Source organism: Psammomys obesus, unplaced genomic scaffold (genome assembly GCF_907164565.1).
Source record: "Psammomys obesus unplaced genomic scaffold, mPsaObe1.curated_primary_1811, whole genome shotgun sequence".
NCBI classification, from domain to species: domain Eukaryota; kingdom Metazoa; phylum Chordata; class Mammalia; order Rodentia; family Muridae; genus Psammomys; species Psammomys obesus.
Window position 1 is genome coordinate 5,608,026 of NW_026592776.1, and position 26,686 is coordinate 5,634,711.

Consider the following 26,686-nt stretch of genomic DNA (forward strand, 5'->3'; position numbering starts at 1 on the left):
ATCCCTCTTATGAACATGAGGCCAAAATACTCAGTAAAATAACTACAAATCCAATCCAAGAACACATAAAATATATCATCCACAATGATCAAGTAGGCTTCATTCCAGTCATGCAGGCGTGGTTCAATATATGGAAATCCATCAATGTGATCCACCACATAAACAAACTGAAGGAGAAAAACCACATGATCATCTCCTTAGATGCCGAAAAAGCATCTGACAAATCCAAAACCCATTCATGATTAAAGTCTTGGAGAGATCAGGGATACAAGGCACATACCTAAACATGGTAAAGACAATATACAGCAAGGATATAGCCAACGTCAAACTAAATGGAGAGAAATTTAAATCAATCCTGCTGAAATCAGGGACAAGGCAAGGATACCCACTCTCTATCCCTTCAACATAGTGCTTGAAGTCCTAGCTACAGCAATAAGACAACTAAAGGAGATCAAGGGGATACAAATCAGAAAGGAAGAAGTCAAATTATCACTATTCGCAGATGATATGATAGTACACATGAGTGACCCCAAGAGAATTTCATCAGCTGATAAACACCTTCAGCAAAGTGGCTGGATACAAAATTAACTCAAAAAAATCAGTAGCCCTCCTGTATAGGAAAGACAAAAATTGCTGAGAGAGAAATTAGGGAAACAACACCTTTCACAATAGCCACTAATAACATAAAGTACCTTGGTGTGACTCTAATCAAGCAAGTCAAAGACCTGTTCTTTATATATTCTGGATATTAGCCCTCTGTCAGATATAAGGTTGGTGAAGATCCTTTCCCAATCTGTAGGCTGTCATTTTATTCTGATGACAGTGTCCTTTGTTTTACAAAATATATAAAGAAACATATAAACAACTCAAGAAGTTTAACAGCAACAAATCAAGTAATCCAATTAAAAAATGGGTCACAGATATAAACAGAGAATTATCAATAGAAGAATGTCGAATGGCAGAAAAACACTTAAAGAAATATTCAAAGTCTTTAGTCATCAGGGAAATGCAAATCAAAAAGACTCTGAGATTTCACTTTACACCCATCAGAATGGCTAAGAACAAAAACTCAAGTGACAACACATGCTGGAGAGGATGTGGAGAAAGGGGACTCCTCCTCTATTGCTGGTGGGAATGTAAACTTGTACAACCACTTTAGAAATCAATCTGGCCCTTTCTCAGACAATTAGGAATAGTGTCATGGACATGTTGTAATACCTAGACTGAAAGTTTAAGTTCCTCTAAATCCTACAAGTAATTTATACCCCATTTGTACATGTTATTGAGAAATCAACACTCCCTTACAGAATGATCAATTACAAATAAACCTTGTAATGATAGCCATCATCATTTTGGCATATGTGATAATTAAAACTGTTGCTTAAATTGTACTTTTTGCTATATAATTTAAAAAACCAAGCTTGTTTCATGACTTATTTTTTATGAAAAGAAAGAATTGAGCTTTCTCATGTGCACACCTACACGTGTGTGTGTGTGTGTGTGTTTGTGTGTGTGTGTGTGTGTGTGTGTGTGTGTATCTGTGCTTGAGACAGGGTCTCAGTGTGAGAGTTAGTTTTAAACTTTTAGTGTAGCACAGGACAGTCTCAAACCATGATCTTCTTGCACCAACCTTATGAGTACCAAGATTACAAATATATGCCAGCATGCTTGCCTTTGTTTAAAAAAAAAACAGCTTTTCTTTATTTTTATTTTATATTGGGTGTTTTGCTTGGATCTATCTGTGTACTACACACATGCAGTGCCAAGGAGGCTAGAAAAAGGCATCAGGTTGACTGGGACTAGAGTTACAGATGTCTGTGAAGTGCCATGTGAGTGCTGGGAACCAAACCCAGGCCATCACTGGAAAGGCAGGTGGTACTTTGAACTACTGAGCCATCTCTCCAGTTTCTCATATTCTTATAAAGTGGGAAAACTAGCTGTTTGATACATGGTGATATGGTCACTACATTGTAATTCTAAAGAGTCTACTTTAAACTAGAAGAATTATGAGAGGTATTAATGGGTCATTTCTTGATCCATGTCTTTAAGTTTTCATTAAAAGGACTATTTCTAACAGGAACTCAATGACTGGCTCTTTGGCCTCCCCATCCCCCAAGGGAGGAGCAGTCCTGTTAAGCCACAGAGGAGGGCTTTGCAGCCAGTCCTGAAGATACCTGATAAAACAGGATCAGATGAATGGGGAGGAGGTCCCCCCTATCAGTGGACTTGGCAAGGGGCACGGTGGAGATGAGGGAGGGAGGGAGGGGACTGGGAGGGAATGAGGGATCGGGACACGGCTGGGATACAGAGTTAATAAAATGTAACTGATAAGAAAAAAATAAAATTCAAAAAAATGTTTTCATAAAATATATTTTGTTGATATTCTTTCTCCTCCCACAACTCCTCCCAGATTCTCCCCACCTCCCTACCCATCCAAATTCATGTTCTTTTTTCTCTCTCTTTGTCTTTTTTTGTTAAGATATTAATATCAAAGGAGTATGATTCAACTGACACTAAAATTAGACTTCATTTTTAACTTCACATTCACAAAGCTATATTGCTATAATGCCAATCAGTATAGTGGGTTTTGCCCTTAGAAAACTAATCTAGCATTGGGCAGACCTAACCTAGTGCTCCCTCCCCACACATACTGGAGGCCCAGCCCAACAGGGAGTTACACATACATGCTTCCCAGAGAGTGCATCCTGGGGCTGCTTTGCAGCTCTGCTGGCAACACAGGAACTTCCCGTCCACAAAGAAGCCACTGTGATACTTGATCAACAAGTGAGGGTTGCCCCGTATCTCTGTAGGTCAAGCAGAAAGAATATAAGAAATAAGCAGACATATGCCTAAGAGATGCAGTGCAGTAAGTAAATTCTATAATCTCAGTACAATGACAATCTCATTGACCAGCAACTGAGGTAAGAGCCAATATCTACTAAAGCAGTTGTTTTTTGTTTGGGGGTTAATACACCCAAAGAATAAGTAGAAATCACAGCATAATCCATAGTCTTCCCACAGCATACTAACTTATCATGCTGATGTTGAAGAGTTAGTAAAAATGCACACAATGGCCAGCTTGCCATTCAGATTTCTATAAATTTATATGTGAACATCCTGAATGGTTTACATTAAGCACCAGATGTTCTTGGGTAGAAAAAGTAGGCTGGGTGATAGGACTAGACCTTAGGAAAAAAGAAAAGTTTCTGACAGTATGTGCTTATTATGGATTTTCATTTGGAAAAGTTTCAAAGGTACAGTAACGATCATGCACAATATCCTCCTTCCACCCTTTCCTTAAACTCACCAATGGTTAATTATAGTATTTTGCTAACTTCTTTCTCTTCATTGCACACATTGTTATTGTTCCAAAATTTTATCACTATCATTCATGTAATAATTCAGCATGAATAGCAGATATATGATTTGAATAATATCACCCATAAATATTTCCCCACACAGTATTTATTACCAAGGGTATTATCTTACCTAACTATAAAGAGAATTGTCAAATTCAGGAAATTGAATATACATTTAATATTTAATTGTTGTTTTTAACAAAATCTCAATCGTTCTTTCCCTAATGGACCACTTCACTACTCTACAAAATAGATTGCTAAGTCAGTTCGCATACAGGGAAAATGGAGGACTCTGTGTGGGAAAAGACGTATTGGCTTTAATGTGGAACGGGTGTGCGCAGTGTGCAGTATATTGAGATATTGCCATCACTGAAGCGAAATGTAAAAACCAAATCTTTCTCTGTCTAGGATCTTAAAGCCTAAAGCTGCACCAGCAGTGACACTGATTTGTGTTACATATTGTCCTTACAACGGGACCCTTTTGAATACAAAATGACTGTAGAAGAAAACACGATGGTGTTAAATTAATAATAACAATTCTCTCCCTTATTACTGCAGCAACCTAAAAATCACAAATAAAACTTTCATTAAATTTTCAGTTTGGGGCAAAATACAGTGACTTAGGTTACTTGTGATTTTAAAAAGTTAGGTTAAGGAAATTGAATTCTGTGATTCCATTACTCAGGTTTGTGGCATTTGCTTGTTGTCTTTTAAAGGTGTGTGAAAAAAAAATGAAGACTAATAATACCCTCGTCCATAGAGTGGTCAAGAGGATTGTGCCACAAGATGCAACATGTGCTTGATAGGGTAGCTGGAAAGTGGTAAGTGCTCAGTGCATATTAACACTGTCTATACACATTGGAAATCTGGTCCCAACGGAACATGAAGCACAGCTGGCCTACATGCCTGCCCCCTCAACCCCGACCAGGGAAGGCACAATAGCTAGCTCTGCTCACTGTGAAAGCTACCACCTAGGCTTCCTGCCTGTTAAATGAGAAGGCAAAAGCAAGCATGAATACAGCCCATCACCTGAGCTTGGTAGAAAAACGATTCAAGCTTTCATGATAGCATTTTGTTACCTTTTTGCAGTGCTTTCAGCCACTGACTTCGGCTCTCTTCATTTGACGCATAGACATAGAGAAGCCCATCTTTATACACAATCTGGAAAGGGGGAGAAAAGTAATGAATTTTGATACAAGTGTTTCATGGTTCAATCTGCAGTACCTGTAGATTTTTATGTTATCAGAAATAAAGCTTTTCTCATATAACATATGTTAGATGTGTAATTGTATTTAAAAGTATTGTGTTTGTTTAACCTTCCATATCTCAATTTGATTTTATGTCAGACACTTCAGCACTTGGGAAAAATCACAGCAATGGAGCATGGGACAGCAGTGAAGAGCAAAGTCTCATTGGGGTTTCCTGGACCAAGAAATATTTTAATATGGTAAACTACATATTTCTTAGAAGTACAGCACTAACCAGTAGGTGTTTTATTTCACAATTAGAAAAAAATTAACTTCTGGATCCTTAAAACAAATTTCCAGGGATGAGATCTCTTTCCTCCACATTTTGGTCAGTTTATGGTTTGTGTTTATATTGAAGAAAACTGTGTCTCCTTGTTATGTCGGTCTGTCATATCATGTGGTACATCTCAGGCACTCCACACTATGTGGAGAGATGGCTTGGTGGGTAAGAAAGCAGGGAGTGCTCTCCCACAAGCCTGTGAGCCCAGTGCTCTAGAGGTCACAGAGAAAAACGTTAGTGGGACTCCAGGTTCAGAAGGAGATCCCATCTCAAGGGAAGAAGGTGGAGAGTGATAGAGCAGGACGTCTGACGTTCTCTTGCCTCCACATGCAGGACACCCCATGTCCTACAACCTTATACACCTCCCACACTCTCCGGATCAAGCTTATTTCACAACTGGAAAATAATACATACCACTTATGGAAGATTCTCTAGTAGCTGAGCTCATCCTACTTTAATATTTTTACTTTAATTTATATATATATGCTAAATGAACAACTATATTCAGAGATAAGTTGTGATTGGGGGCGTTTGTTTGTTTGTTTGTTTTTTGAATCAGGGTTTCTCTGTGTAGCTTTGATTGTCCTGGAACTTTCTCTGTAGACCAGGCTTGCCTCAAACTATAGAGATCTGCCTGTCTCTACTTCCTTAGTGAGTGCTGTTAGTAAAGGCATGCCCCACCACCTCCCTGCTAAGTTGTGATGTTTCTTTATTGCTATACAAATGCAAGCAGTGGGCTGGGAACTCTGTGGGGCTGGACAAACTTGGTGACTTTCCTCTGTGTCCCTGCTGTGTTTGAAACACCCTCTCCCTTGGTTTTCCCTAGCTTGATGAAAGTTTTGTAGTAGGTCTGACTTTGCTCAAGCCATCCACAAAGGCACTCTTTTTAGTGTAGAACTGTTTAAAATTATCTGGGAGCTATGTGTTCAGCAAGAAGTCTTTGAATAAGGGTGTTTGCCACCAGGCCTGATGACCTAATTTTGATCCCCTGAACCTACATGATAGAAGTAGAGAACTGACTCCTACAGTCTGTCCTCTGCCTGCACAATTATGTTGTGGCATGTAGGAGCATGTACACACAAATAAACACACAACAAAGAAAGAAAGAAAGAAAGAAAGAAAGAAAGAAAGAAAGAAAGTTTACAAAAGAATTCTTCATAGTATAGAACCAACTGCTTCTCTTTCATTCTTTTATTTTAGCCTTCAATGTACTTGTTGCTTAGTTTATTCTGCTACCTCCTCCATCTTCGCTATTTGTTCTTTCCAACCAGAGTGTCACCTACAAAAGAACATTTTCCTGACATCTTGGAGTGAGGAACAAAGCATAAGGAATGTACATCAAAACTCCATCTTAACAGTTACTCTCACTGTATTATGATGGTTTATTTTGTCACCTCCTTGGAAACGAAATGGGGTATGAGTGCATTTAATCCCACATAGCTTCCTACTTGCTGTTACCCAGAGAGCGAGAAAGAGAAAGAAAGAGAGAGAGAGAGAGAGACCACAGTGTTCCATAAAAGAGATGGAAAGACCCATTGCAGGTCAGACTAGGTAGCTCTTACTCTCTTCAGGCTTTCCCTCCCTTTGGGGGAAGCAACTCCCCTAGGAGGGGTCTAGTAAACTGACAATGACCACTTGGGAATATTTCAAACATTATCATTGTCTAAAGGGATCATTTTGCAATATCATTATTTTCCTGGACACAGGGAGCAAATAAAATAGAAAAATCTTAAAGAAAGTGTCCCACCAGCTTGGTCAGGGAAGAAATGAAAAAAAAAAAAAGTTTCTAAAAGTCAATGAAAATGAAGGCACAACTTGCCCAAATTTATAGGACAAAACAAATGCAGTACTAAGAGGAAATTTCATAGCACTAAGTGCCTCCAGAAAGAAGTTTGAGACATCTCCTACAAGCACCTTAATGGCTCACCTAAAAGCCGTAAAAAAAAAAAAAAAGAAAGAAAGAAAGAAAGAAAGAAAGAAAGAAAGAAAGAAAGAAAGAAAGAATCAAACTCAGAGCAGAAATCAAAGAAATAGAAACAGAAAATAATCCGAAGAATCAATGAGACCAAGAGCAGGTTCTTTGAGAAAATCAACAAGGCAGAAAACCATTAGACAAACTAAAGAAAAGGCAGAGAGAAACTATCTAAATCAGCAAAATCAGAAATGAAAAAAGGAACATAATGACAGACACTGAGGAAATCCAAATAATCATTAGGTCTTACTACCAAAGACTTTATACAACAAAATTTGAAAATCTAAATGAAATGGACAATTTTCTTGATATATTCTATTTATCAAAATTAAATCAATATCAGATAAATAAATTAAATAGTTCGACATCCTCTAGGAAAATAGAAGCAGTCATCAAAAATCTCTCTTTCAAAAAAAAAAAAAAAAAAAAAACCCAAGGCCAGATGGTTTCAGCACAGAATTCTATGAGACCTTTAAAGAAGAGTTAACACTAATTTTCTTCAAACTGTTTTACAAAATAGAAACAGAAGGAACATTACCAAACTCATTCTATGAAGCCACAGTCACCTTGATACCTAAACCACACAAAGACCCAACCAAAAAAGGGAACTTCAGACTTATCACTCTTATGAACATTGATGCAAAAATACTCAGTAAAATACTTGCAAATCGAATCCAATAACACATAAAATATATCATCCACCATGACCATGTAGGCTTCATTCCAGGCATGCAGGGGTGCTTCAATATATGGAAATCCATCAATGTAATCCACCATATAAACAAACTGAAGAGAAAAACCACGTGATCATCTTCTTAGATGCCGAAAAAGCATTTGACAAAATCCAATACTAATTCATGTTTAAAGCTCTGGAGAGATCAGGGATACAAGGCACATACCTAAACATGGTAAAGACAATATACAGCAAGCCTATAGCCAACACCAAACTAAATGGAGATAAACTTAAGTCAATCTCATTGAAATCAGGGACAAGGCAAGACTGCCCACTCTCTCTATATCTCTTCAGCATAGTGCTTGAAGTCCTAGCTACAGCAATAATACAAAAATCTTAAAGAAAGTGTCCCACCAGCTTGGTCAGGGAAGAAATGAAAAAAAAAAGTTCCTAAAAGTCAATGAAAATGAAGGCACAACTTGCCCAAATTTATAGGACAAAACAAATGCAGTACTAAGAGGAAATCAAGGGCATACAAATCAGAAAGGAAGAAGTTAAAGTATCACTATTCACAGATGATATGGCAGTATACATGAGCAACCCCAAAAATTCAACCAGAGAATTCCTTCAGCTGATAAGCACCTTCAGCAATGTGGCTAGATACAAAATTAACTCAAAAAAAAAAAAGTAGCTCTCCTGTATACAAAAGACAAAAGGGCCAAGAAAGAAATTAGGGAAACAACACTCTTCACAACAGCTGTTAATAACATAAAGTACCTTGGTGTGACTCTAACCAAGGAAGTCAAAGTCCTGTTTGAAAAAACTTTGAGACTCTGAAGAAAGAAATTGGCCAACCTGCCAAAAGCAGCCTACAGATTCACTTCAATGTCCATCATAATAACAACACAATTCTTTACAGACCTTGAAAGAATAATTCTCAGTTTCATATGGAAAAAGAAAACCCTCCAGAAATGCTAAAGCAATCCTGTACAACAACAGATCGTCTGGAAGTATCTCCATCCTTGATCTCAAGCTGTATTATAGAGCAACAGTAATAAAACCTGCATGGTACTGGCATAGAAACAGAATGGTGGATCAATAGAATCGAATAGAAGACCCAGAAATAAACCCACACACCTATGGATACTTGATTTTTGACAATGAAGCCAAAACCATTCAATGGAAAAAAGACAGCATCTTCACCAAATGGTGCTGGTCCAACTGGATGTCTACATGTAGAAAAATGCAAATAGATCCATAGTTATCATCTTGCACAAAACTAAAGTCCAAGTGGGTCAAAGACCTCAACATAAAACCAGACACACTAAATCTTTTAGAATACAGAGTGAGGAAGAGTCTACAGGATACAGCTTCCTGAAGAGAACACCAACAGCACAGGCTCTAAGATCAACAGTCAATAAATGGGACCTCATGAAACTGAAAACCTTCTGTAAAGCAAAGGACATTGTCATCTGAACAAAATTACAGCCTACAGATTGGGAAGGGATCTTCAGCCCCCTATATCTGACAGAGGGCTAACATCCAGAATATATAAAGAAATATATGAAGAAATCAAGAAGTTAAACAACACCAAATCAAGTAATCTAATATAAAAATGGGGTACAGAGCTAAACAGAGAATTCTCTGTGGGGGAATATTGAATGGCAGAGAAACAATTAAAGAAATGCTCAAAGTCCTTAGTCATCAGGGAAATGCAAATCAAAATGATCCTGAGATTTCACCTTATACCCATCAGAATGGCTAAGATCAAAAACTTAAGTGACAACACATGCTGGAGAGGATGTGGAGAAAGGGGACCACTCTTCCATGGCTGTTGGGAATGTAAACTTGTACTACCATTTTAGTAATCAATCTGGTACTTTCTCAGAAAATTAGGAATAGTGCTTCCTCAAGATACAGCTATACCACTCCTAGGCAAACATCCAAAATATACTCAAGTATTCAACAAGAACGTTTGCTCAACCATGTTCGTAGCAGCTTTATTTGTAATAGCCAGAATCTGGAAACAACCCAGATGTCCCTCAAATGAGAAATGGATACAGAAATTGTTGTATATTTACACAATGGGATACTGCAATGGATACAGAAATTGTTGTATATTTACACAAAGGGATACTGCACAGCAATTAAAAACAAAAAAATCATGAAATCTGCAGAATATTGGGAATGAGAAAAGAACATCTTGAATGAGTTATCACAGAAGAAGAAAGACACACATGGATAATCATACTAAAATCTGTACACCTAAAGAAACTAAGCAAGAAGGAGGATCCTGGGTAAGATGATCAATCCATACTCAGAAAGGCAAAAAGGATGGACATCAGAAGAGGGAAAAAACAGGAAACAGGACAGGAGCCTACCACAGAGGGCCTCTGAAAGACTCAACCTAGCAGGGTATCAAAACAGATGCTCAGGCTCATAGCTAAACTTTGGGCAGAGTGCAGGGAATCTTATGAAAGGAGGGGGAGAAGGAAGACCTGGAAGGGACAGGAGCTCCACAAGGAGAACAACAGAACCAAAAAAATCTGGTTAAAGGGCTCTTTTTCTGAGACTGATTCTCCAACCAAAGACCATGCATGGAAATGCACAAATGTAGCCCATAGCAGCTCATTCTCCAAGTGGGTTCCTTAGTTAGGGGAACAGGGACTGTTTCTGACATGAACTCATTGGCTGGCTCTTTGATCACTTCCCCCTAATGGGGAGCAGCCTTACCAGGTCACAGAGGAAGACAATGCAGCCAGTCCTGATGAGATCTAATAGGCTAGGGTTAGAGGGAAAAGGAGGAGGACCTCCCCTAACAGTGGACTTGGGGAGGGGCATGTGAGGAGATGAGAGAGAAGTGGTGGGATTGGGAGAGGACGAGAGAGGAGGCTACAGCTGGGATATAAAGTGAATAACCTGTAACTAATAAAAATAAATGAATAATTTTTTAAAAAAGTGAAAAAAGCAAGTGTCCCCCACCCTTTTTACCTGAAATGGGTACTGTCTCTCCACAGGTGTCTGCTCCTCGAGGTTGACTTTTTCCACACATCTGATTTTCTTGATATCTATCGATCCTTTTCTGCCTCCTCTTTTCTGAATTCAAAAGCAAACCACATGCTATGTCATGTTGGTGTTTCATGGTGAGCAGGGAAAGGTGTACAACAAAAGTTAGAGGCCAGAGGGAGACTAAAGGCTATGGAAGCCAATAGAGACACATGTTCTGTTGTTCCGTGGCTGTCACAAACATATTTCTAAATAATGAACAAGTGCACACATGCTTCTCCAAAAGCAAGTATCTGAGTGACAGTTAAGAGTCTTATTTGAGAATTGTGTAATGTCTGTTTTTCAAATCACCAGCCAAATGGTTAGTAGAGAAGTCAAAGTTTAATACCATGAAAAGTCTTCATTTCAGTTTTTTTTTTTTGATGGTGTTTTGGTTTATCCCCATGATTAAGTTCTCAGCTTCTACTACTGTTTTAAAGCAGCATTACTCATCCTCAGTACTATTATTAATATTTGAGGATGGATACCTCTTTGTTGTGAAGTGTGACCTGTGAGCTTAGTGGATTTTAGGAGCATCCTCAGCCTCTCTTCACTGGATCCTGGTATTGCTTTCCCACCTGCCCCCAGAAAAAATTATGACAGCTCACATATCTCTAATCATTGGCCAATGTCGTCTAGGAACAACAAATTACCTTAGCTGAGAACCATTATCTTAAAGACACATTATGATTGCTCTTAAGAAAATAAAGAAGTATTTTCCAATTCTTTCTCTTGATTCATCATACTCTGGTTAAAGAGAGGCAGTGTATTATGTTGATACAAACTGGTCTTTACTCTTAACTGAGAAACGTGGTATTCTTTCATTATAATCAAGTATTTGTGGAGGCTTGGGGAAAACCATAAATAGTACAATAAATAGGGAGGAGAGCCTTACCATTTTGTCATATTCATAGTAGGAAAGGCTTGTTTTTGTTAAAACAAAAAGTCTCTCCTTGTAATTATTTGGTGACATTTTCTTCTTTTGCTGTGACCTTTTGAGAAGCAGTTCTTCTAGAATGGATTTGCTATCCATATTGTCGTCCTAAAGAAAAGAATCAAAATGATTTCAGTATGTAGCTAGGTTCAGGGAGAATAAAGATTCCAACTTATAAAAATAAGACTAATTTAAGATTATAGAATAGACCTAGTTTTCTGCTGCCTTTGTTCTGAGCCTTGCAAAAGTTCGGGTGTTCTACAGCATTTTACTTCTCCCCTGATCCATGTCCCACTCTATATCATAAAGTCACTATCTTTGTATCATCTTCTTGACTACCTCATCAAATGGACATTACTATTTAAACATTCTATACACATTTATTGAATTAAGTAGGAGGAAGTAAAATCCTTTAAACTGCACTTCAGGAAGCTCACCATGTATAAAATTACTGATCAACTGAAATTTCCCTCCATGCCTGTGGCCACATATTATCCAAATCACCACAAAACACTAATATCACTGTGAGGGACATTTACCAGCTCAGATCATGACTGGGTCTCCAACATAAAGCATTGCAGGTATGCTTAACAATATCAAGATTAACTCAAAGGAAGAAAAGGGTGAAAAGGCAACACAATGTGGTCAAAAGAGATTCAAGAGAAGAGCAGAGTGAGCACATTTACAAAGGAAAAACTTTTCACTCCCAAACTGTGGAAAACATTAAAACTTAGTGTATTAATGGAGAAAAGGAGGTGCATCAACTCTCTTTCTACTAAGACAGACAGTTTTAGCCCTCACTCTAGTATCAGGTCTCATAAAGAAAAGTAGTGACCTTAAGCCATGGGCTACACAGATAGACTTCATATTCTTCTTAGCTTTATGAGACCACACGATTATTTGCAATTAGGTTCCTAGTACTTAAGATATATCTTTGATGCTATCACGATAATTAAGTATACTTACCTTAGACTATTTGAAGTCTACTTCTGGGTCTCAACTTTAACTCTGAAGCTGTAAGCAAAAATTACTTCTCTGAGGCACCATCTCTCATGTTCTCCCTGACTATGCCATGGCCAAGCATTAAAAGAGAAAATATTTGCATCCCACTAACACTCTTGATCAGGAAGCACCAGCACAGACATTGTTCCCTCAGGATGAAAGCAGGTGCAGGTGTGGAAGCAAACCCAGTAAGTCACTAGTTGGCCCTTCCTACTAGCCCGGAGCATGATGAGCCTGCCACAGAAGGAAGGAGACAGAAAGGGAGACTAAGAAACACAGGTTAGGGTTCAATAAATCACCATCAGTCTTTCCTCCTGATACAGACCATACAGATCTAAAATTGGAAATTAAGAAAAGCAGCTTTTTTTAAATTTATGTGCACATGTCAGGAGACTATGGCTATCGAAAACCTTCTCAAGAGTATTGTTTGACATATGGAGAGATCACAGCTCTTTCTTTTCATTAACAGAAGAAAACGTTACATGCTTTTGGCTCTGAATTTGTTTTATGGATTTTTAAAAAAGTGATAATTCTTTTATGAAGGTAGCATGGGGCGTGGAGATGAGATGGGGTATTCAAACATTAGGCATAGTTTCAGGGTACTTTCATGTCATACTCGTTTTCTACATTAAAAACATTTAAATCCCTTGCCAATTTTCTCATACATACACAGCTAAAACAATATTTTTTAAAGCCATCTTCTGACTTAGCAGATTGGACCACTTTATGTCAGCAGATTTGACCAGAGCACTGTTTTAAACAAGCAGGGCTTCACTCTGGGTTAGAGGCAATCTTTTCTAGCACTGCACTATGATTTGGCATACTGTGATGTTTTTCAAGCTTTGATGCACTTTACATTAAAGATGGGAGGACATAGAGAGAATTAAGAAGAAGAATCCAAAAACAAAACAAAACCTCCATATACTGAAGGGAGTAGAAAGGAAGGCTATTAGGCCTCCAATTACATTCTACAAGAAGTTTCTAAGAGTTTACAAGCCTTCTGCTCCAGACAAGATATAACTTGTCAAATTTCAGCATCATGATTCCTTTATTCCTGCCCTTTGTGACTGTTTTCTTTCACTTCAAAACCACGTTATATGTGCTTATTCTACAAAACTGACAGCCCAAGGAGACCAAAGAAAAAGAGCAATGTATCTTTAAATATTTTTTTCATATATGTAGGCATGCATGCTTAGTGTCATTAAGATGGGTTCACATAGTGTTCACCACAGTCTGTAAAGTGTGATTTTAGTGTACCAAGGATTTGGAGTCATGTGTCACTGAAATTCTATTCACAGGGAACAGGCCTTCAAAACTACAGTCCCTGAGGTGGACTGTCAGGTCTTTTTCCAGACCTAAAGAATCCTGTTTTGATGAGTCACTTTTGTCATTACTAGCTCAGTTACTTCTAACAAACTATCATGGTTTCTGTTCAGTTTTGGTCTTTTTCCTTCTCCCTCTATCCACTTCCTTTTCCCCCAGGAACTTCTCTACTTCCAGAGGCATTTGATGTTATTGGTCTTGTGGTCACTGCACTCATGTGCACTCACATAATTAAAACTTAAAAAAAAAAATAGCTGGCTGTGGTGACGCATGCCTTTAATCCTAGCAGTCAGGGAGGTAGGCAGATCTTTGTGAGTTAGAGGTCAGCCTGGACTACAAAGTGAGTTCCAGGACAGACAGGACTAATCATGGAAACCCTTTCTGGAAAAACCAAAACCAAAGTCAACCAATAAAGTAAACAAACAAACAAACAAAAGCAAAACTCAAAACTTTTCTTAAAATAAAGAGTTTTATTATGATGTTTTCACATACTTATACTTTGTTTTTATTTGTCCCTAACTACCCTCCCGTAAATGCGACCTTCTCTTGCTTTCCTGCCCATATACTGCAGTTCCTTAGATACTCCTTTGTTCCTTTAGATCTCTCTCTCTTCTTCCATCGTCTCCCTTCTACTCTCATGTCCAACATACATATGTTTCTGTACATGAATACATACATGTATGGAGAAATTTAAATCTAGATTCTGCATTCAGAGAAATGCGACATTTGTCTTATTTTATTCAACCAAATGATCTCTGGTTTTAGTCTGGATATGTCATACTTTCATTCCTTTTTACAGCTAAATATCGGTCTAAACTGAAAGCATTTCTGTGCTCCCATTTGCTACAGAAAGTGATACTTGATAAGGATTAATGTTTAGAAATGCAAAGCCTCCACCTTATTATTACAATAGCAGCTAAAGAGGACTCAGGCACACATGTTGATTCACAGGATCGTTCAGTGACCAGCAATGTCTGATCTGCCCACCATTATCAAAAGAATGTCAGAGCAGAAGGTAAGAATAAATGAAACCCCTTTCACAATACTCTCCCACATGAAACCTAGTTAGTATTAAATATGAATCTATTTCCATATAGGAACGAGAGGCATTTGGCTTGACTCTCATAATGACACCCACATAGAATAGAAACATTAATTTGCTTACCAAATAATCCATGCTGCCTATTTCCATAACCATATTAAGCTACACACAGGAGAGTCAAAACCAAAACTTGGCAGAAATCAATACAATGAAACCAGCGACTGTTACGCTATTGATTACATACATAAGAATTAGATGTTAAATTCATATGGCTCCTGGTCACCACGGTTACTTAAGATTCACAAGGAAATGTGTAAGGGTATTGCAGTTCTACTTGACACCCTTTACCTACAGGCTGTCTGACACTCAATGACTGGTTCCAGAAATAAGTCACCTTCCCAAGACCCTGAGTGATAACAAACATATGTGAAATGGGTTTCATGACTAATTTATATATAAGGCTTTTGTGTAGCAGTAGTTTGAAGATTATATGGCTGCCATTTGCCTGCTGTGGCACCTGGACCAGGCAGGCCCATTTCCTCTTCTAAGTTAGATCTGTTACATGTTCTTGCATGAAGCCACTCAAATGAAATACCTGGCATGCTATGGCCAACAAATCGTGATTTCAAAAAGAATTATGTGGGATGAGAGCTCTTGAGAGAGTCCATTCATTTTATTATAAACAGCCTGAAGAAGAAAATAAAACTAAAATATTGTTTTATTTTTAAAAAGTTTGTGTGTGTTTGTTTGTGTGTGTGTGTGTGTGTGTGTGTGTGTGTGTGTGTAGATATGTGCATGTGAGTATAGGTCTTATTGAAGGATTACCCTGGAGCTGGAGTTACAGGTACTTGTGAGCTGTCCAAAAGTGAATGCTGGAAACATTCTCTGTAAGACCAGTACAGTACAGACTATTAACGGTTGAGCTACCTCTTCATCCCAAAAAGAAAAAAAAAATTAAATCATGAAAATTACATTAAAAATCTTAGTAATAAAGATCTTTTTCAACATTTCAGGAGAGCTCACTGTATAGCAAGCACTATTCAAAACATCTGAGAAATATTTTTTGTTAGTTACAATCACCCAGGGGGATGGGGTATGTATGACTCACACCCATGCACACCCTAGGGGTGGGCTATTATGCCTCCATTCTATTAGGAATGTCCTCACACAGCCATCCTGTGCCAAGGTAGTTTAAAGAACTTCTATCCTGTAACAGTCCACCCTGTAGAATATATTGTAAACTTCAGTTGTTACTTGTAGGTGACGAAGCTGCAATAGAAAGACAAATTGCCAATCGCAATTTACAGTGTATTGGTAAATTGTCAGGTGATGTTTATGCTTATTAAACATGGATTCTGAGAGCCAGTTGACATTCTCTGTCTCATATTCAAGCATGCTTTTGCCAAGTGTCCTCCAAACTTCCTGTCCTGAGTGAGGCTGACCCCCTGACTCTGTAACAGAAAAAAGAGGGGGAAAAAACTGGAAGCAATGGTGCATGCCTTTAATTCCAGCCCTCAGGAGACAGAAGCAGGTGGATCTCTGTGATTTTGAGGCCATCCTGAGATAGCTAGGGCTACACAGAGAAACTCTGCCTGGAACAACCCCCCCCCCAAAAAAAAGCAACCCAAATCCATGTCCTCAAGAATAGCTAAAAGATAAGCAATTTCAAAAGAAGTTACTGTTGCTTATCACAAGGTATAAAAATGCCTGCAGTGGGAATAGGAAGCTAGAAGCTCACTGATGGAGAGACTCAATGAGAAACTCTGTCAGTTTATTCAAAATGTTGTTAGCTTCCAATTTAATGCTGTCACCTTTGTTTGCTCTCTCTCTCTCACACACACACACACACACAAACACACAAAATTGAAAGCATTTTATTTATTTATTTTTCTTTATTATTTATTACAAATATTCACTTTGTAGCCCATCTGTAACCCTTTCCCTCATTTCCTTCCAGCACCCCCATCTCTCTCCCTTCTTCCCCTATGCTCCTCCCCTTCTAGCTGACCCTAACCTATCAGGTCTCAGCAGGGTTAGCTACATCTTCCTCTTTGGCCTGGCAAGACTATGCCTCCCAGGGGGAGGTGATCAAAGAGTTAGCCACTGAGTTCATGTCAGAGACAACCCCTATTCCCCTTACTAAGGTACCCACTTGTACAATGAGATGCAATGGGCTACATTTGTGCAGGGGTTCTAGGTTATCTCCATGAATGGTCCTTGGTTGGAGTATCAGTCTCAGAAAAGACCCCTGGGCCCAGGAATTTTTGCGCTATTGGTCTCCTTGTGGAGCTCCTGTCCCCTCCAGGTCTTTCTATCTTCCCCTTAGTCCATAAGAATCCCTGAACCCTGCCCAAAGTTTAGTTATGAGTCTCAGCCTCTGCTTTGATACCCTCTGTGGTAGGCTCCTGTCCTATTCCCTGTCTCCTGCTTCCGATGTCCATCCTGTTTGCCCTTCTGAATGAGGATTGAGCATCTTCCCTAGGGTCTTCCTTCTTCCTTAGCTTTTTTACAGATTTTAGTATGTTTATCCTATATTATATGTCTAATATCCACTTATAAGTGAGTATATACCGTGTGTGTCTTTCTGCTTCTGGGATACCTCACTCAGGATGATCTTTTCTAGATCCCACCATTTGCCTACAAGTTTCATGTTTTCCTTGCTTTTAATTGCTGAGTAGTATTCCATTGTGTAAATGTACCACAATTTCTGTATCCATTCCTCAACTGAGAGACATCTGGGTTTTTTCTAGTTTCTGGCTATTACGAATAAAGCTGCTATGAACATGGTTGAGCAAATGTCCTTGCATACTTGAGCATATTACTGAGCTATACCTCTTGTCTTTGTTGAATGTTGTAAAAACCTGGCTTAATGATAATTTGCTACCTATCACATATCTATGTTTTGCTTCTGTCTATCCGATACTGGCTATTACTTTCCTTCTTATTTTAAGCTTTTGCTTGCTAAGTTCTTAACAAAAACACACTCACTAAGCTGGGCACAGTGGCACATGCCTGTAATCCCAGCACTCTGAGAGGCAGAGCCATTCAGATCTCTGTAAGTTTGAGGCCAGCCTGGTCTATAAAGTGAGTCCAGAACAGCCAAATTTACATAGAGAAACCCTGTCTCAAAAAACCAAACCAAACCAACCAACCAACCAACCAACCAAAAAAAAAAAAAAAAAAAAAAAAAAAAAAAAAAAAAAAAAAAACAAAAAAAAAAAAAAAAAAAAAAAAAAAAAAAAAAAAAAAAAAAAGACACACATACACTTACCATATGGTGGTGGCTGCACACCTTTAATCCCAGTGCTCCAGAGGCAGAAGCAGGCAGATCTCCGTGAGTTTGAGGCCAGCCTAACCTAAAGAGGGAGTTCCAGGACAGTCAATTCTACACAGAGAAACCCTGTCTTGAAAAAGAAAACAAAACGGAACAAAAACCACACTCATTTGAAACTGAAAATACAACTAATGTAGATGATTCTTGGAACTGTACAGAACACCAAGTCACACTGCTAACATGTTGGAGCTGGGATTTGAATTCTGGTCATTTAGCTCCACAGTCCACATTCTTGATCATGATACCAGTGACAGCAAAGAACATGGTCATTGCATGATCTAAACCTGAGAAAACCCTAACCTAAGCACAAGAAAGCAGCCATAGGGTGTGAAAGCTTGTAGTAACTCTCAAAATCATTTTACTAATGAAATACTGAGGCCTAACATCCTAAGCAACTTTGCCAAAACCTCAAAGTAGTGATCTAATAGCCCAAGGAGCTAGATTCTGCTGCCCTGCCTTAAACATGTTCATACTATAGCCCTGGAGATACTCAGAAATAACCAGGCATGGTTGTACATTCCTTTAACCTCAGTACTCAGGAAGCAGAGTCAGGAGGATCTCTATGCATTCAAGGCCAGTGTGGTCTACATACCAAGGTCCAGGCCAGCCAAGACTACACAGTGAGATCCTGTCTCAAAGAGAGAGACACAGAGAAAGAGACAGAAACAGAAACAGAGACAGAGAGAGAGGCAGATAGACACACACACACACACACACACACACACATTAAAGAGATCTCTATGTTCAACCAAAAGTACTTCCACCTTAATAAGGCATACTGTTGAGGAAACTATATATAAATCTGGATCTAGCGAAACCTGTGCTAGGGACATTCACAAGAAACCTCTCAGAAAGACGTGACTTGGGACTCTGTTGTCTGCTTTTCAATCACTTTCCGCTGACAGGGCTGCCTTGCCAGGACACTGATAAGAAGACGCAACTTGATGTGCTGAGGTGGGTTGGGGGGTATCTCTTTTTCTGAAGATAGGAGAGTGGGTATAGGGAGAAGAGGGGAGGAAGGTCAGGCCAGGAAGAGAATGGAGAGGGTGTAAAGTAAAGAAAATATATTAATTTTAAAAAATTTAAAAAGTTCTGAAGAGAGAAAAAGACATGACTTGGAAATAATTGTTCAGCAGGACACTTCAAAGCAGTGTTAGATAGTAAAACTCCAGGCTAGGGAAAAACATGGAGGTAAAGAATGCTTGTCCATCATATATAACAGTCTGTGTCTCATCATTGGCTCCAGAAACAGAAACTATAGATGAATTATAATCCAAGTTTTGAATATTGCTAAAAGTATGCAACCTTACTGCCCACTCTCTCTGCATCTCTTCAACATAGTACTTGAAGTCCTAGCTAAAACAATATGACAACTAAAGGAGATCAAGGGGATAAAAATCAGAGAGGAAGAAGTCAAAGTATCACTATTCGCAGATGATATGACAGTATACATGAGCAACCCCAAAAATTCAACCAGAGAACTCCTTCAGCTGATAAACACCTTCAGCAAAGCAGCTAGATACAAAATTAACTCAAACACACACACACACACACACACACACACACACACACACAACCAGAAGCCCTCCTGTATACAAGAGACAAAAGGGCCAAGGAAGAAATTAGGGAAACAACACCCTTCACAATAGCCACTAATAACATAAAGTACCTTGGTGTGACTCTAACCAAGCAAGTGAAAGACCTATTTAAATAAAGCTTCAAGACTCTGAGGAAAGAAATTGAAGAAGATATCAGAAGACAGAAAGACCTCCTATGCTCATGGATCAGTAAGATTAACATAGTGAAAATGGCCATCATGCCAAAAGCAATCTACAGATTCAATCCAATTCCCATCAAAATACCAACACAATTCTTTACAGACATTGAAAGAGAAATTCCCAACTTCATGTGGAAAAAAAAAAAAAAAAAGAAAACCCAGAATCACCAAAACAATCCTGTATAACAACAGATCGTCTGGAGGTAGCTCCATCCATGATCTAAAGCTGTACTATAGAGCAATAGTAATAAAAACTGTATGGTACTGGCATAGAAACAGAATGGTGGATCAATGGAATCGAATAGAAGACCTAAAAATAAATCCACACACCTACAGATACTTGATTTTTGACAAAGAAGGCAAAACTATACAATGGAGAAAAGACAGCATCTTCAACAAATGGTGCTGGTCTAACTGTATGTCTACATGTTGAAAAATGCAAATAGATCCGTATTTATCACCCTGCACAAAACTAAAATCCAAGTGGATCAAAGACCTCAACATAAAACCAGACACATTAAATCTTTTAGAAAACAAAGTGAGGAAGAACCTAGAACTCATTGGCACAGGAGACAACTTCCTGAACAGAACACCAACAGCACAGGCTCTAAGATCAACAGTCAATAAATGGGACCTCATGAAACTGAAAACCTTCTGTAAAGCAAAGGACACCGTCATCAAAACAAAATGACAGCCTACAGACTGGGAAAGGATCTTCACCAACCATATATCTGATAAAGGTCTAATATCCAGAATATATAAAGAACTCAAGAAGTTATAAAGCAACAAATCAAGGAATCCAATTAAAAAATGGAGTAAAGAGCTAAACAGATAATTTTCTGTAGAGGAATATAGAATGGCAGAAAAATACTTAAATGTTCAACATCCTTAGTCATCAGAGAAATACAAATCAAAACAACCCTGAGATTCCACCTTATACTCATCAAAATGGCTAAGATCAAAAACTCAAGTGACAATACATGCTGGAGAGGATGTGAAGAAAGGGGAACCGTCCTCCATTGCTGGTGGGAATAGAAACTTGTACATCCACTTTGGAAATTAATCTGGTGCTTTCTCAGACAATTAGTCATAATGCTTCCTCAAGATCCAGCTATACCACTCCTAGGCATATATCCAAAATATGCTCAAGTACACAACAGGGCATTTGTTCATAGCATAGTCAGAACCTGTAAACATCCCGATGCCCCTCAAGTGAGGAATGGATACAGAAATTGTGGTAGCTTTACACAATGGAATACTACTCAGCAATTAAAAGCAAAGAAATCATGAAATTTGCAGACAAATGGTAGGATCTAGAAAAGATCATCCTGAGTGAGGTATCCCAGAAGCAAAAAGACACATATGGTATACACTCACTTGTAAGTGGATATTAGACATATAATATAGCATAAACATACTAAAATCTGTACACCTAAAGAAACTGAGCAAGAAGGACCTTGCATAGGAGGATCAATCCTCACTAAGAAAGACAAACCGGCTGGACATTGGAGGAAGGAGAGAACAGAAAACAGGAGAGAAGCCTACCACAGAAGGCCTCTGAAAGACACTACCCAACAGTGTATCAAAGCAGATGCTGAGACTCATAACCAAACATTGGGCAGAGTGCTGGGAATCTTAAGAAAGAAAGGGAGAGATAGTAAGACCTGGAGAGGACAGGAGCTCTACAGGGAGAGCAACAGAACTAAAACATCTGGACACAGTGGTCTTTTCTGAGACTGATACTCCAACCAAGGACCATGAATGGCTAAAACCTGGAACCCCTGCTCAGATGTAGCCCATGGCAGCTCAGTATCCAAGTGTGTTCCTCAGTAAGGGAAACAGGGACTATCTCTGACATGAACTCAATGGCTTGCTCTTTGATCACCTCACCCTGAGGGGGGACAGCCTTGCCAGGCCACAGAGGAGGTCAATGCAACTAGTGCTGATGAGACCTGATATGCTAGGGTCAGATGGAAGGGGAGGAGGACCTCCCCTATCCGTGGACTTAGAGTGGGGCATGGGAGGAGATGAAGGAGGGAGGGTGGAATGGGGGGATACAGCTGGGATACAAAATGAATAAAATGTAATTAATATATAAAAATAAAAATTTAATTAATTTAATGTGGGAGTAAATGGGAGTTATTGAAGGAAGGAGAAGCAAGAGACAGGAAAAGATGAGATGCATTAAATGGGCCCAGTAATTAGGTCTGGTAATGGAAAACTCTTCCTGGATGGTTCAAAATGGTGGTTTTAAGGCTTTCTTATTTAGAGGGAGAGCTGAGACAACAATTTCTTATCCTTTCCTTGTTTCATTGGCTTCTTTTACATGTCATTTCGCTGTAGATTTTGATTGGTTGTTTCTGAGTTAATAAAGAGATAAATGTATTGGTTGAGCAGTGGGGAGAGAAGCCTAGACAAGAGAAGGGAGGTACTCCAAACAAAGATTGGTCAGGGGTCTGGAAAAGAAACTGGAGATTCCTCTGACAACTTTAATAGCCAAATATTTGCCCGGGGTTGGCCCTATTTCTTCTTCTGCTAAACAACTGAATATAATACAACAGCAAACTTAAGAACAGAAGTATAATTCAGAATCAGGTGAAGTGACTGAACAAAGTTCGTGATACTGGTTCTCAGCTCTGTAAAACCTAACAAGTCCTTATTTCACACAATACTGTGCAGGTCAGAGAGTTACAGTTGATCTTGGCACAAGATAGACAGAAAAATTCATGTCAACACTCATACCCTTAGAATTTTGGAAGACCAAACTTTAACCCTCTGAGATAAGCTTATGAAAACAGACAAACTTTATTCTCACAAACTGAAAATTCCAGCGCTACTTCTGTTGGAGTTAGAACTTTCTTTGCACTAAGACTCATCCTCTGTGCCTTCTGGAGCGGTTCTAAGCCACCTTTTCTTTCTTTCTTTCTTTCTTTCTTTCTTTCTTTCTTTCTTTCTTTCTTTCTTTCTCTTTCTTTCTTGTCAATATTTTCATTTCTTTATTTTGTTATATAGAGCAGAACACTGTCCCTGATTTCAAAGAAATTTCAGACAGGATAAAAATGCTACTAAACTATGTAGCCTGAAAAGACTAAATCAGGTTACACAGCCACCTTTTCTTATTTTGAAAATCCTCTTCCTTTTGCCTCCTCCCCCCTCCAAGGGAACTAACTCTTCCGGGCATCTTCATCTGGAGAAAAGTGTGTTACATCTATCAGCTAGCATCAGTTTACTATTACCGTTTAGCTATGCAGGGGCCTAGGCAAAAGCATCACAGACGGATGGGTTCAAATCCTTGCTCTCCCTCTCTGCAACCGAACAGGTTACCTAACCCTGGCAAACGTTAGCTTCCCCATCTGTCAACTGCGTGAAGACAATCATTGCCTTAAAGGGTTTTGAGAAGTCATAAGAAAATGGTGGTGCACTGCCCAGCACCCTAGGAGGTGTGCTTTCTCCACTACCCTCGGTAGTTACATTGAAAAATAGACCAGAGCAAAGCCAACCTGAAGACTGTTGACAATGACACCTTCCTCAGAGATAAAATTTCCTTTTTCATACCCCGCCCCCAAGCTCCTACATATTCGCAAGTGAATTAGCACCTGTGCCTTAGGTTTCTTACAGGCTCTCACCGGGGGACTAGTTACTTTCAAATCATGTTAAATCAGCCCCTGTGGGTGGTGCATCTATGCTGCCATAAACACTCACCTAAACACATACATGGAAGTGACTCCAAGGCTGGTCTGTGATCTGATAGCATCGATACCTCCCGGAGCTGCTTAGAAAGCAGACCCTTCACTGGTAAGCTGCTCTAGGTAACAACCCCCTACCCATACTCATGCCAGCAACCCAATTAAACTCAGTGGGGGCATGAAAGAAAGAAGAACGGGAATTCCAAGGGAATGAGAGGGGAGTAGAAGAGGGGAGTGGGGTCTGAACTAAATAAATACTTGATCAAAATACTTTCCATATGTGTTTAAACTTATCAGAGAGTAAGTTAAAAACAACAACAACAAAAAAGCACAGTGTCTCTGGTCCCATGCCAGACCAATCTGCACTGGTGACCCCTGAGCACAGCAGAGTTTCAGATGCACTGACAAAAACTGCCATTCATTAGTAGCAGTTTTAAGTCCAATGAAATCACTTTAGCTAGCATGAGCTTTTTAATTCGATTGTTGTGGGACCAAGTGGACAATTTGCCTTCCACTTTTCTCTTTCCATCATGAGCATTCATGATTTCTGATTTAGAGAGACGTCGGGAACCTAAAAATAAATCGCTGTAGCGAAAGAACAGGATGAACATAAACTGAAGGTACAGCTAAGATTTCTGTCTCTTTTGGAGAGCAGTTATAAAGACAATGTGAAAAGTCATGCAAGGGCAGTATGGAAAGAAAAGTGTGGATAAAATTAGTAGAGGAAGGAGCACAAAGCTAGATCCAGCTGTCTATGCTAGGCAACCAGTTAGGCAGATTCTCAGAGTGAGATTTTGAGCAAAGTGAAGAAGTCACAGTGAAACAGTAGCAATTTAAGTCTCTGGGTCCCAAATTACAAGCTCCCTCTTAAGTCTCAGGGGCAGCCCAACACCTCTGAATTCATAATTTTGTGGGTTTCTTTTGTTCTGAGATGAACTCTGCAAAATTTTTTAAAACTCCAGGCCCCACAATACCTGGGTCTGAACCTAGTCTGTGGATTATGACACTGCATAGCTGCAGGCCACTTAAACGCACCATTTAGGCTTCTTCTGTCTCCCCTGGGGTCCACCACGTTGAAGCGAAGCTGCTCCTGCAGGAACTCAGCCTCAGCTGTCCTCTCTCCAGCGGTAGTGAATTGTCTCACATTTTTTTTCTGGCTCTTGGGTCAGAAACGGCTATACGACTCACTGGCCCCAAAGCATTTATTGTCCTGCAGGGCCTTACACAATCCCACAGGAAACCACGCTCAACACTTAGCCAACACTTGTTGATGTGATTGAATGCAATGAACACAGAGACAAAAGCATATTTCAAAAAGTCTCTAACACTGATAACTGCAGCTCTTGCTTTTCCCAGGCAGCTCTTGGGGACATGTTATAACCTGCCTTTGTTTCTAGAGCTTTGTGCTGGAAAGGACAAGAAAATATCTTGGTGAAACCCGACTTCTGACTGTGACTTATCTCACAGGAGCCGGAGTCAGGAAATTGTTAGGTAATGCCAAAGGGCACTGAGAATAAGCAATGAAAACTTCAACCCAGCACTTGAACAAAGGAAGGCCTAAGAACAAGAACTCCAACCCCGAAAGTGCACATACCCATGTTTCATTAAAGACCCAGAAAGAAATTTGCAATAGTCTGTAAATACGGGACCCAATATAGTGCCTCCCTCTGAAAATGGTTAAAAACTGGAATCAACCAGCAGACCAAGCACACGTGCTTTTTCTGAGGCCAAAAACTAATAAAAGAAATGAGCTGTGGGCAGCTGGTACTGTGGTTTCTGCAGGGAAACAGTAGCTGGTGGGATCTGTGTGTGGGGCACCTCTTCCATGGTCATACTGAAGCATGCTATCAGAACATCGAAGGAATTCAAAGACCATCAGAAATTCTACCATTTGGGACCTGCCTTAGCCGATAGGAAACAAGTTAATTTCTGTCAAAGAAATGAGTCTAAAAACAGAAACAAGACTAGTTTTGCTAATGTATGCTGCACCAGTATCACAAAGAAAAAGTGTAAAAGCCAGTTTGTATTGATAATACCCACATCTTTGTATCTGGCTTTTCTCATGCCACTATTTTCTCTGGTGTGTGCTGGCTGCTCATCTACATTAAATCTACTGACATTAAATATATACCATTTATTATTTTATATGTATGGATGGGTAAGAAGGTAGATAGATTTTAGAATAAGAACTTAGGGGAGGGGAAGGAAGGGGTGGTATATGCATGGAAACACTTGGATACAATCTCCTTGTATTTCCACACCCTCTTGGGGCTTGAAACACTCAAAGGCAGAAAGAGGAGTGGTTTCCTCTAAGTCAAAATGCCACAGCTTTATTTCCCTCTTCTATTGATTCTCCCCCCCCCACTTCTTCTGCAACTTTTTTGCACTGTGTTTTCCATGGTTTCAGTTAACTCTTAAATTTTATTTCAATTACATGATTTAGTTTACTCAAATTATAGTCTTTATTACATCCTTTGGCAGGTGATGTTTGGGATTTTCTGGGATGCTTGTTTGTACAAGATTTAGCCAGAAGCAGCCAAAGGGACATGGCATGATTTTTGACTTTGTGACATGAAGAAGCTTGTTCCTTAAAGTATGGAACCTGTTATAATTGAAGTAGAGAAAGGAAGATGGAAAGGGGAAAGAGGGAGAAGAGAGAGAAGACAAAGGAGGAGTATGGAGAGAGAGAGAGATCCGTTAGGTTAATGGCTGACCTCTACTGTTTGCCACGTTCATCACTGGGGAGGCAGAGACAGGTGGATCTCTTTGAGGTCAAGAACAGCTTGGTCCACATAGCAGTTCCAGACCAGCCAAGGCTACATAGTGAGAACCTGTCTCAAAATTTTTGTTTTTTTTTAAATAATTTTTTTCATAATTTTATACAAGTATGTGATGCATTTAATCACACCCACCCACTTCCCTCTTTCCCTTCTCCCACTCTTGCTGACTTCTTTCTTACTCGGTCTCTTTCTACTTTTGATTATGTGCAGGGGGTCAAGGTTATTGTGAGTT

General features: G+C 39.2%; 1 protein-coding gene across 2 annotated transcripts in view; it reads right to left on the bottom strand.

Annotated features, from left to right (window-relative positions):
* Window positions 1-11,612, bottom strand: part of Bmx (BMX non-receptor tyrosine kinase) — a 58,812-nt gene extending 47,200 nt beyond the window's left edge. The window contains exons 1-4 of one of the 2 annotated variants that reach the window (XM_055615744.1): window positions 11,472-11,612; window positions 10,523-10,627; window positions 4,439-4,520; window positions 2,685-2,804 (exon numbers count right to left, since the gene is read on the bottom strand). In XM_055615744.1, the coding sequence (XP_055471719.1) occupies window positions 2,685-2,804; window positions 4,439-4,520; window positions 10,523-10,627; window positions 11,472-11,609 (445 nt within the window). In that variant the 5' untranslated portion in view covers window positions 11,610-11,612. The remainder of the gene's footprint in view (window positions 1-2,684; window positions 2,805-4,438; window positions 4,521-10,522; window positions 10,628-11,471) is intronic. The other variant, XM_055615743.1, reaches the window with a different exon arrangement.
* Between the last annotated feature and the right edge of the window lie 15,074 nt (window positions 11,613-26,686).